The sequence below is a fragment of the Hibiscus syriacus genome, unplaced genomic scaffold (assembly GCF_006381635.1).
Source record: "Hibiscus syriacus cultivar Baekdansim isolate YM2019G1 unplaced genomic scaffold, ASM638163v2 tig00111064_pilon, whole genome shotgun sequence".
Classification (NCBI taxonomy): Eukaryota; Viridiplantae; Streptophyta; class Magnoliopsida; order Malvales; family Malvaceae; genus Hibiscus; species Hibiscus syriacus.
Window position 1 is genome coordinate 24,322 of NW_024062968.1, and position 12,507 is coordinate 36,828.

Genomic DNA, 12,507 nt, shown 5'->3' on the forward strand with positions numbered 1-12,507 from the left:
ATGTTTTAAGGTTTCTATTTTAGAATTTTTATTCAATTTCCCCCTTTATTAGTGGTGGATAATCTTCGAGTTGGTGCATTGGTTAGGGTAAACAGCCTTATATAATTTAGGGTGGTTTTTATGAGGTACAAGATAATAATCCTTTCTCACCCCAAAAAAACATTGGTTAGGGTTTGTGACAGTTATTTGTATTAGGATGGGTATTATTTTTGAAAATTTTAAATTCTTATATCATTTAAGTATTTTTTATTAATAATTCAAATTTATATCTTTTAAACTTTTGATATATCTTTTTAAAAAATCATATTCTTTAACATAAAATCATTAGGATGTCTTATTCTTAATACATTCAGAAAATGCTCATTCAGAGAATCCAAGTGTTTTGGAAAAAGCTAATAAATGTGTGACTGCTAATAAATATGGTTGATATTATCGGTTTCTTATGCAAGGAAGAAAACTTGTCGAATCCTGGAACTGCTCTTCAAGCTCCGGCTTCCGTTTTCATTCGTAAAGGAGACGTTGTCCGCCATGTAGAACCTAACGCGAGGTAGGTTTTTCATTGGGAGGGGATTTCTTTCTTCTTACTTGAGATTTCCAAATTTTATTATTAATTCATATTATTAATTTATTTGATTTGATTTTTCAGTTTGGTGGAAGCTATAGATTTGATTCAGGAAGGAGCACAAAATCTGGTAATACCATTGGAGAACGGATGCAGGAATTCAAGGAGAAAGCTTCTTCAAAACGCTTTGTCGAATTCAACCTTCCATAATAACCGGCAATATTGTTGGCTAACTCAAGAAGATATAGTTCGTTACCTTGTGAATTCAATTGCTCTTTTTAGCCAAACTGCTGTCAATCCAATCAACTCCCTTGACATAATTGATGCTCAGAATATCACGACCGTTCATTATGATGACCCGGCTTCATTGGCCTTGCCCTCCATTTCCCGGTCCCTTGAAATACAAAATTCCGTTGCAGTCGTAGACGGTGATGGCAAGTTGGTCGGAGAAATTTCGCCCTTCACTTTGAATTATTGTGATGAGGATGTTGTGGCTGCCATTGCGACACTCTCAGCTGGTGATTTGATGGCTTACATTGATTGCGGTGGACCACCGGAGGATTTGATTCAGTTGGTGAAAGAGAGGTTGCAAGAAAGGAATCTAGTGAAAGCCCTGGAATTGATGGAAGAAGATTCAGGGATTTCCTCTGGAATCTCATTGGTTTCATCGTTGTGTTCCTCGTCCTCAGAGGATGAGGGGTTCGGGTTTGGGAGGCGCAATGGGAGGTTGGGAGGGTATTCAGCAAAAGTGGTGAGGACATCAGAGGCCATTGTATGTCATCCATGGAGCTCGTTGGTGGCAGTTATGATTCAAGCACTCTCACACCGTGTAGGTCACGTCTGGGTTGTCGAAGAATATCAAACTTTAGTCGGGATTGTTACCTTTGCTGGGATGCTAGAAGTTTTCCGGGAAGATTGAGGACCATGGCTTAGGCTATCATTGAAGAAATCCGAACATAAACACCAAAAAGAAAAAGAAATCCACAATAAAAAAAAAACTTGATTTGGTGATTATAATTCGGATGTATTGATTCAGGGAGACCCAGAAATGAAAATCAACCTGAAAGAAATCAATAGGAATCGTTTTTGAGTTTTCTGGAAAACAAACTCCTCTATACTAAAGAGTTTTCTCTCTGCTTTGTCCCTTATTTTCCCAGTTATTCTATCAATCAAACAGATTCTAGACTGTATCATGCTACAAATTAACGGCTTGTAGAAACCGAAAATATTGGTAACTTTAACAATGAAAATTTGGAGCAATGGATCCTTTAAAGCATTACTACAGTAAACAAGGACGAAGCAGGATTTAATGCAGGAGGAGAAAACAGATTATCAATAGAAAATATAAAAAAATATCTAGCATACATGAGAATTTGAAACTTTTCGGAGACAGACCGCTCCCGTCAACTCCTTGGTCCATCCTTAACAAAAACAGAATTTAACAGCAAATAGCATGTTACGTATAAAGTTAGATAAATTCTGATGATATTATAAGCTAATTTTATTTAATATATAAGCAATATCATTGTTTTATTCTTATACCACGAAGACACGAAGCCATACTTGTTGCATTTTTCCCATAATAGGTAAGAAGAACGACAAAAAATTATACGGGATAGCAGAGAAAGTTTAAAGAGATCAATGTGTAGTTGTTTTCATTACTGCTGTCGTAAATCGTAATAACTAGAAATACCTATACTTCAGCTCGGATATACATGATGATAAGGCATCTCTTACATGCAGATTTTTGGAGTCCATATGGAGTGCATCTTCATATAACCTCTTTGCCTGCAGTAGTAGCTTCATCTTCTCTTTACTGTTACTAGGCCTTAGGCGAGATCGTTGCTGCAATATGGCTCCCCATCTAAACAGGGCTGTAAATCGAACATACACAGTATTAAGGGGAATTCCATATTCACCATTCATTCAATAAATGTAGAATTATACTTGTAATCCAGTAAATATGAATGTTCTTTCGCATGATCCTAAAGATATATACAACGCATGATCATAGAGACACGCAGAAACTAACAATATCTGTTTCGTGGTTATGACTAAACCGTTGGGCGTTGGGAGGCTATAAATCAGTAATTGATGGTTGTACAAGTAACATATCAACATTATGATATTAACTTGACTGACACAAAAGAAGGTAGATGTACCATCGGGGGCATGAACGTTGCCTCTGGTCATCATGGCATCAAATTTATCGATTGCAGCCAAGAATAGTTTGTCAGCGTCGTACACAGCTTCCTGAAATCAGAAAGATGTAATCCAACATTTAAAAATTCTGAGATTAACAAGTGCAATTCCCCACAATAAGCGACCCCATCACCCCCCACACCTGATGAAGGTCACACATAAAATGTTGATCAAACCATTTCCCTTTGACCAAGATTTTTTTTTGCAACGGACAAGAAACTAAATTTCAGTTCCAGAAATGCTTACCGGTCCAATATCTGCAATCAACTGTGCACGAAAAGACAGAGCAAGACCCCAATTATAAAGGGATCTCACGTCATCTCCATCGATTGATAATGCGAGCCGATATTTTCGCCCAGCCCTCACAAGGAGCTCTTCACACTCTTCACAAGCACTAACTAAGAGGGATATAACTTCGTCTCTACTTGAAACTTGATCTAGTCTGTTAACTACTCTTCCTTGCGGCCTCCCACCAGTTATGGGATCATTTTTAGTAAGAAGAGTTCTCAGCTCACGACTGACATGTAGTTTCAATTCTCCGTGAAGAAGATAAGTGTTGCCTAACTGGCCCACAGCCAACAGGCTCATGGGCTTCATTGCGATGGCCTGTGAGAGTAATGTGGCGGACCTATTCAAGACGACTTCGACACGCCTTTCATCTCGTCTTCCCCTCATACACTCTTTGGCTTCTTTAAGAAGATCACTAGCTTCTGTAAGATACTTATCAAAGGTCACATCTTCGACAAACTTTGACGAAGATGATGAAGCGACCTCATTCTCAGCTGCAGTTACACGACCGGATAGGTCGGAATCATCTTCATAGCGTTGTCTCTTCCCATATGCCTCATTTTCTCTCTTCTCTTGGTTGTGAGAAGACATGTAAGATCTACTAGATTCATGATGCAGCTGCTCATGTATAAAGGAAGTTTCAGTTTTCATGTGTTCCAGTCTGACACTGAAATCCACGGAATCAAGCAGATTATCATCGGATTTCCGTCTTTTCCTCTCATTCGCATTACTTGAGTTGAAAGAGATGTCGTGAGTATTTGTGAACTGTAATCTTCTGCTCTCGTAATTATAATCTTCACTATCAACAAATCTCTTAGCATTTGCACCCAGAAAGTCGGACCTTATTTTATCATTTTCCAAATCAAAATCTATTTCTCTACCCCTTTCTCGACCCAAATCAGACTTATTCAAAGAATCTTGAGCAAAGCCTCGATTTGAAACACGTTTTCCGTTATCAGGTGAACAAAAAACCCTATCTTCCACAGCAGGCAACAAAACATCTCCTCGGATTTTATTATTTAAATTAGTATCCACAATCTCTGGCTTAACATCATCTTTTACTTTGTTTGGCTTCGATGCCACCGATTTTTCGCCAAACATATCACCAAGAAATTTAAACAACTCAAACCTAGCATCGCCAGCCTCCTTTTTTTTCTACCTGATGGTTTTGGATTATCTTTATAAGAGTTCCCAACGCTATCCATAGAAGCTTCAACAACACTTCTAGCATTTGAAGCTGATAACCTCATGGATTCCACTAAATTAGCATAGTTCTCCAAATCAGCTACATTAATTCTGTTAGAATCAATAGCTCTTTGTATATTATTCTTCAAGCTATTAACTTTAGTATCAAACCCATCAAAAAAATCCACTAAATTCCTCAATTTCTCACTGTAAACTCTTGAAATTTCCTCCTTTGACCTCCTCCTATTTGAACTTAACTCATTGAAACTTCTTTCTTTAACAAACCCAAACGAAAACCCAATACCAAAAACCAAAATAGAAGCCGGAAATAATACAATCGTAGAAACCCTAACCCTAGAAATAGCCAATGCACAAACGAGCCCCGATAAAAACACAAATACATGGTTCTTATCATAAATCCCGATAGAGACAAGGAAATCACGGAACCGAATTGACTCACCCGGGTTAGAAGACCAAGTGCCGGGCTCAAAATCGTCCCACCCGCCGTAACTCGAAGGTTCAGCCAATAAAGAAGCCTTGGCGGGAGTGACGTTGAGGCTTCCACCGATTTTGAGGAAGTTTCTCCGGGAGAAACGACGAAATTTGATACTTTGTCGTGAGGGGAAATGGAAAGGGAAAATCGAAGTGGAATATTGCGAGTTGGAGATTTTGAATTTGATTGGAGTCTTCAAAATCAAGGTTTCCATGAGAGACTGAGAGGAACTGATTGTTCGAAACAGTTTTAGTAGTTATCACGTTTGAAGTACAACTTCAGGCGTGAGCCGATCTTGTAACTTGTTGACATCAACGGGAGCTTGAACTGAAAGGTTATTTATTAATATATATATATATGGAAAACTACTAGAATGACCATTCAACTATTGTATCTTTTTATTTTGGCCAATATGTTTTGATTTTGTTAATCAGACAGCTTAACTGTTTAAATATTTCAATCAAGGCACTGACAATTAACTTTTAACGGAGAAAGTGATATTGATCTTGAATAAGTTTCATGGGAAAATAATCGTAAGAAAAAATGAGTGAAATGTGAATGTTTTGTACTGTTTTTGTCACAAAAGATAATTGATGATGGGCAATGATTGACTATCGGTGGCAGTTGAAAAGTATAATTCAAAAAAGTAAAATATTTTAAAAATTCATTGATACACCTTTAAAGTTTATTGTCTAAGACAAGGCCATTTTAGGTATCAATAATACGAGTCACAAAAATGACATCGTTTCATTTACGTCATCACAATGACGAATTCACATAGATGTACGATTAATATTTTAACGATTCAGTGACATGATTGAAATATAAATCAAAGTTTAATGTTATAATTAATAAAATTAAAAGTTTATAATGTATGAAGTTCAGTGGTGTCTCGTGTAGTTTACTCAAAGATTAATTAAAAAGTTCAAAAAGAAAGGTCTAAATCCCAAGCTGGATTTTGTAGGTTAGAACCGTGCAATTGCATCAACACCGTCCATACGTCGAAAGCCTTCCGAATGTTTTAGGTTCTCATAATATCACAAAAAAAAAAAAGTAAAATCTTTTCAAAGAAGGAAGCAGTGTTGGAAGATCAGGCGAGGGTAATCAAACGGTTGATAGATAGAGATGGGGAAAGGAGGGAAAGAGAGAGAGGAAGATAAAGAAGAGATATTAATGGCGAATGACTTTTTCTGGTCATACACAGACGAGCCTCATGCTTCTAGGAGACGTCAGATCCTCTCTCAATACCCTCAAATCAAAGAGCTCTTTGGCCCTGATCCCTTTGCTTTCCTTAAGGTATTCACTCCCCTCACATTTTTTTCGTGTTTCTTCTGCTGCATTTTTTAGATCCCAGGGAATGCAAATGCAAGTGGATTGAATCCATTTGATTCCGAGTTATTTTGTTTATTTAGCTCAATTGGAAATCTGGGTCTTTCGATTCACATTGTTTGGGATTAAGTTCTTTACGCGATTTGATTCCAGGGGTAGTTCATTTTTTATACTATTTCATTGAAATGGTTGTTGATTTGGTGGAATCTATATCTCATTTGCTTTGCCAACTTTCTGACAATAGTGATATTTTTGTATCAAATAACCATCCTTAGCGTTGAATATTTATTTAAAATTTGTTTGGATTTGTTGTGCTGAACTCATCAAGATCTTTTGCAAGGTTCCAAATTACTATGCTAGCTAAGAAAAATAAACTGGTTTTCGTTCAATTAATTTAGCTTCATTATTGTGTTTTTAGTCATGGTACTCAGATTTGGGTTTATAGGATTTGGACATGTTTCTGATTTGTTCATGTATTTCGAGGGTTCTTGGAGAGTGATATCTCTATTCATGTATGAATGCACCTCCTCTCTGGTGTATCGGACATGATTATTTCTTGGAAAATGATGAGTCAAATAGTTTTGGAATTTGAAGATGTGGTGGTTCACATCAAATTTAGTTGGAGTCGAAATTCAGCTCTTATCAGAAGCATCTATTTTATTTGGTGTCATTTTTGTTTTCCTTCTATTGCTGGTCTTTTCGGCTTTAGCAACTTTGATGGTCTTTTCGGCTTTAGCAACTTTGAAATGATGGTATGGGCAATATATTTATATCGAAACTGCGTTTGCAGGTTACTGTGGTTGTTTTACTTCAGCTATGTGCTGCAATTATCCTCCGTGATGCCAGCTGGCTGAAGATGTTGATAATTGCCTACTTCTTTGGTTCTTTCCTCAACCACAATCTCTTCTTAGCCATCCATGAGCTCAGCCACAATCTTGCCTTCTCCACTCCGGTTTACAACCGTTGGCTAGGGATTTTCGCTAATCTCCCTATTGGTGTGCCGATGTCTGTCACTTTCCAGAAGTATCACCTTGAGCATCATCGTTTCCAAGGGGTTGATGGCATCGACATGGATGTCCCGAGCCACACCGAAGCCCATTTTGTGACTAATTCTGTCTCGAAAGCTGTATGGGTCATCTTCCAACTCTTCTTCTACGCACTCCGCCCTCTGTTTCTCAAACCGAAGCCCCCTGGTTATTGGGAGTTCATCAACTTAATTATTCAGGTTGCTCTTGATGTTATGTTAGTTTATTTTTGGGGCTGGAAATCTTTTGCTTATTTGACCCTTTCAACATTTGTTGGTGGTGGAATGCACCCAATGGCCGGCCATTTCATCTCCGAGCATTACGTATTCAATCCTAAACAAGAAACATATTCTTATTATGGTCCCCTGAATCTTATGACATGGAGTGTTGGCTACCACAACGAGCACCACGATTTCCCAAGGATTCCGGGTAACAAACTGCATAAGGTGAAGGAGATTGCTCCCGAATATTATGAAGGTTTGGATTCGTATAAATCATGGAGCCAGGTTATTTACATGTACATTATGGACCGGAGTGTCGGCCCTTATAGCCGAATGAAGAGGAAGATCTCGAAAAAACCCGAATAGATCTTTCCCATTTTGATCTCTCTTTCCACCCTTGGTCCCATTAGGAGTTTAATTCAATATTGTTATTGGTTGTAACGTTCTTGAGGAATTAAATTTCTATCATGTTGTTTTAGATGATGGAACTTATTATTTATTGATTAGTCATTTAAAGTAATTATCTTTTGCACTGAAGATGCAAGACATTGATGGTATAAGGGCCAAAGCTGCCCCTTGATTGGTTGTGCTTTCATGGTGTTTTCGTTTTCCATTTGTCGATGGCATCTTCCGAAAGGTACTGAATTTGTTGTTAATCTTTCAACTTATTTGCCTGTTCGAAAGAACCTATTTTCACTGGCAAAAATGGTAAGTTGGAAAGATACATTCAAAGAATCCATTCTTGTTTAAAAGGGGAAAATCCCCAATCACACATAACGAAGTTGTGATCGTCAAATAACTTGTGCATGTATTTATTTTTGAGAGATGATGTTGTAGGTAGATATTGAATTTTATTCGGATCATTTTCGGATTTGAATCGATGTGTCTATTTGAACTGTTTCTTATATCAATTACATTTCTAAAAAGGGATTTCATGGGGAAAAACGACTGATTAACGAGTATATATCAATTTGGTGAACAAAGAACTTTCTTTGAGGAATCAGAGTGGCATATCAGCCTACAGTCTCTGTTATATTCCTAAATTTTCATTCACCATGTTCACTCACAATAATATGCAACAATGGTGATTGCTCGTATGGTTTCTAAACAAAACTAAAGGAGTTTCATTCAGAATATGAAAATTCTCAAATCACCAAATCTGAGAAAAGCATTTCCATGTGGCCGTGATTAACAAAATTGGAGGCGCACATCACTTTCCCATGTTAGTTACCAGAAATGTTTTGAAGGGTTAAATAGGGTGGCAACTGATAGGGGGCAAACTACAGAAGGAAAAGAAGTTTCTTCGCCGAAACGACACCAGACAAGACTTTATCAATCAATATTAGCATGTCAGCAACATGAGGAATCTCTCCTAGCAGACTAGTCAGCTAATAAAGATTATATCGAAATTTGTGTTTCACCTCAGGCTATGCTGAAGTACTTGGTACATCTTCAGCACGTTCATCTGGTGTAGTGGCTGATGGCGGTTTCACCACCAGAAGAGGTCTGGGTGGCAATGGTCTGACTCGCGCAACTATCTCTTTGCATATTTCAAACTGCAATGTGTAAAGAAACAAGAAATTGCAGATAAAAACGTAGGCGAAGAGAGCAAGTGACAAGTCTATGTTCGCAAGCTCAGACCAACCTTATAACCACATCCAGCTACACAGACACTGAAGCATTTCTGTATGATAGAAAAATCAACAATGGATTTAATATTATAATATTTGACCAAAAATATTGCTTATTTCACTAATCCGTATTATGGGTTCATATACATTGAATTATGAGATGTTTGAAGAACACATTCTGAGTCACATGTATCTCCACCAAATAAGAGTACTGATGTTCTTCAAAGACAGCACTTTCACCTTTAATTTCATTGGAAGTGCATATTATGCAGAGTATAATCAGGATAACAGAATAAGTCACCTCTCATGAAGCTTCCATGTGACTATGGTGCTCATCTTTTCTGAAAAGAAGGCAGAATCTTGCAAAAAAAAAAAGCATATCCCGTTTTACGAAGTCTAGAAGCAAGACAACAAGTGGATCTAGCTCTACTAGCACAGACAGAGTACCTTGGGGTGCTATTGAGAAAGTTATCTCCGTAATGGATTTTATTTACACTTTTTGTACAGTACTTTCAAGTGTGTGTGTGTGTGTATCAGGTTTTGTTTGATTCATTGCAATTCCAAGAATATTCCAGACATAATCAAGCAGCATCACAGGTAACCAACTCCAGAGCGCCATAAAGGCACTTACGGGAGAATATAGCCTTTGATACACACAAAGACTAAGTTCGTTGTGCCACAACCTGTCTAACACTAAAAAGCAATTGCAAACCAGTGTAAATAATCAACCCTGAATAGCAGAAATGAACACCAGGTTCAAAAAGTACGAAAAACTTTTTGCTAGAGTACTGCACTAGATTTCTAAAGAGAACATAAATTGACCAAATTTGCATAATAGCAGACCTTCAGATGTTCATTCTTTCAAACAGTAAAACATAACATAAAAAGCAGCTCATAACAATCCGATGATCGAACAGCAGTTCAACCATACATGACATGAAAAAATAGAATTAAATGACAATATCTAGAGTTATTACAGGTGAGAAAATGGGATGAAAAAGGCCACAAGATTAAGTACCTGGGAGTAATTGGCAGCTCCAGGAGAGCGATCAATGTATGCAATCCATTTCTGGTCCTTCAATACAGGATTCTTATAGCACATCTCATCGCACTCGATAAACCTGAAAAGTGAATAATCATAAAAATAAAGACATAATCAGCTTTAAAAGACATGCTGTTCCACTGTGTTCATTAAGGTTGGTTAAAGAACTATGCCAATCGATGAAATAATCATGAATAATCTGAAAAAAGAAATGCTTAATACATTAATCAACAATGAACCATCATTGTTTAGGGAGACTAATCGCTCATAAATATGACCCAAGTACTGAAAAGCCGACAAGGAACATCAAACCACCTATTAAATCTGATTTGATGGAACATACAACTTTCTCCTCGGAACCGGTTTCGAAATCAAAAGCAACAATTAATACAAAACTGCTTACATTATTCCCATGTCTCTCCATCCGCGCTACACCCTTTTTTGCAAAACACACTCCCTAAAAGAATTCGACATTGTTAGTAGCGTTCATAGATGGCGGAGTTACAAATAGATTTCTCAGATAAATCAACCATCGCTCATAATTCAGAAATAGGTGGAAATCAAAATGAAGAAAATCCCGAATTCATCTTATAAGCAACTCGTTGCACAAATGCACAAATTTCATATATAAATTGAATTCCAAATCCATTTCAGTAAATAAAATTCATGTAACGGTAAAATACTGAAATAACTATTAGAAAAGTCCATACGGTAAATTTACATATCGGTAATACATATACGAGAAGACTGTAGCAAAAACACGTGTCACCAAAGTATAACAAAAAGAGCATACAGAAATATAATGTGATAAAAAAGTGAGGAAAAATCGGTACTCCTGATGCCAAGTCAGTTAGTCCACTATCTAGTACTATATGTAAAGTTAAAAAAAAATTAAAGAATGAGCTAAAAAGTCCGCTACAGGTCTAGAACTCACACTACCTCTCTGAGAAGACTCATCACTACCTCTCTTGTTGCAACGCGCAGAAACATCATCAGAACCAAAAGATCCCCTGAATTAGTCTCTATCTTTGTCTCGGTATTTATCTCTCCTACGCTCCACCTCTTCAGTAGTCTTGGTTATCTCTACGAAGGTATCAAAGTCCCTCTCCTTGTGGGTAGCAATTCGATCTCTGATCTCATACCTGAGTCCATTCTCGAACCTCAAGCATCGATCCACCTCGGTGTCCACCAAACCCGGAGCATATCTACTCAATCTGATAAACTCGATCTCATAATCCATAACAGACATATCACCATGCTCCAAATCTGAAACTTCTAATGTCGCTCCTGTAAGTATCTCTTTTCGATGTAACAACTCTGTAAACGTCCCTTGAAAAGATCCCAAGTCAACTAATCCCTCGGGATACTCCTGGAAATTGAATTCCATCACCTCATCGCTTTATTCTTAAGTAAAGCTAGTGCTCCCTTCAACTTCTGCTCGGGCCTCAGCTCCATCTCATCCATAATCCTCTCTCGGTATCCTCCAACCAGTACTCAGCATCTGTCAGAGGTCCTCCAGTAATACCCTCAAATGGAACCACTCCTGCAGCCACTAAAGACGTATATATATATATTCACAACAGACATATTAACATGAGCACTAGTTGCCCTATGAAACATGCGATAAACAACTCTGTCTATAGTACCATGATCCATCTCAACATACTTGTCCAAATTAAAGTGAGGGTCTCTCATAGGTGTAACTGGATCATCTCGAGAAGTAGACGGATAGACACGCGGAGCAGGAGGATCTCTGGCTAACGTCGAATCCTTAAAAGAAATAGAAGATTGAGTCACTCGCCCATGATCCCGACTACAGCCAGTCCTATGACCTCGAGCACTCATCTAGTTATATCTAATAGGCTATACAGAAATAATTTAAACTTAAGTTATACTGACATCAGAAATCTCAAATCCATTTAAAACTCGTAAAATAAGGTGATAAGGTGTTTGTAAATATCAGAAAATATCTTTTAAAAATGCAGTATATGAACTCATCCACAGTCTGAGTGTTTAAAACCGAAAGCTATGATACCACCAAATGTAACCCCTAGACTCGACATGGGAGTTATGACTGAATCTAGATGGTCACATATCGTATTCAGGAGTCATTTTCATATATAAACCGAATTCCAAATCCATTTCAGTAAATAAAATCCATGTAACGATAAAATACTGAAATAACTATAAGAAAAGTTCATACGGTAAATATATAGAGATATACATGTCGGAAAATAAAATATAGATAATACAGATACAAAAAGACAGTAGGAAAAACATGTGTCACCAAAGTATAACAAAAATGACATACAAAAATATACAGTGATACAAAAGTGAGGAGAGATCGATCCTCCTGATGCCAAGTCTGCTAGTATATTGTCTGGTACTATTTGTAAAGTTAAAAAATAAAAAAATGGGCTAAAAGGCTCATTGTGCTCCTTACGGTGTATACAAACATACATATAAAATATTTCGTTAAAAGTTTATTTATAAAACATTATTTTTAAAATATGAACGATGCCCCCATCT

At 37.3% G+C, this 12,507-nt stretch overlaps 3 protein-coding genes across 3 annotated transcripts; 2 read left to right on the forward strand and 1 right to left on the reverse strand.

Annotated features, from left to right (window-relative positions):
- Window positions 1-419: 419 nt before the first annotated feature.
- Window positions 420-1,658, forward strand: LOC120151648 (CBS domain-containing protein CBSX5-like). Its single transcript, XM_039164029.1, has 2 exons — window positions 420-547; window positions 647-1,658. Exons 1-2 carry the CDS (start codon window positions 420-422, stop codon window positions 1,479-1,481), a joined length of 963 nt encoding a protein of 320 aa, XP_039019960.1. The 3' UTR covers window positions 1,482-1,658.
- Window positions 1,659-2,166: 508 nt separating this feature from the next.
- LOC120151666 lies at window positions 2,167-4,187 on the reverse strand. Its single transcript, XM_039164046.1, has 3 exons — window positions 3,011-4,187; window positions 2,725-2,815; window positions 2,167-2,436 (listed from the first exon to the last, which is right to left on the reverse strand). Exons 1-3 carry the CDS (start codon window positions 4,151-4,153, stop codon window positions 2,246-2,248), a joined length of 1,425 nt encoding a protein of 474 aa, XP_039019977.1. The 5' UTR covers window positions 4,154-4,187; the 3' UTR covers window positions 2,167-2,245.
- A 1,574-nt stretch (window positions 4,188-5,761) lies between these two features.
- LOC120151670 (sphingolipid delta(4)-desaturase DES1-like) lies at window positions 5,762-7,964 on the forward strand. The gene is made up of 3 exons (XM_039164050.1): window positions 5,762-6,026; window positions 6,850-7,718; window positions 7,823-7,964. The coding sequence occupies exons 1-2, from the start codon at window positions 5,856-5,858 to the stop codon at window positions 7,669-7,671; spliced, it is 993 nt and encodes a 330-aa protein (XP_039019981.1). The 5' UTR covers window positions 5,762-5,855; the 3' UTR covers window positions 7,672-7,718; window positions 7,823-7,964.
- The last annotated feature ends 4,543 nt before the right edge of the window (window positions 7,965-12,507 follow it).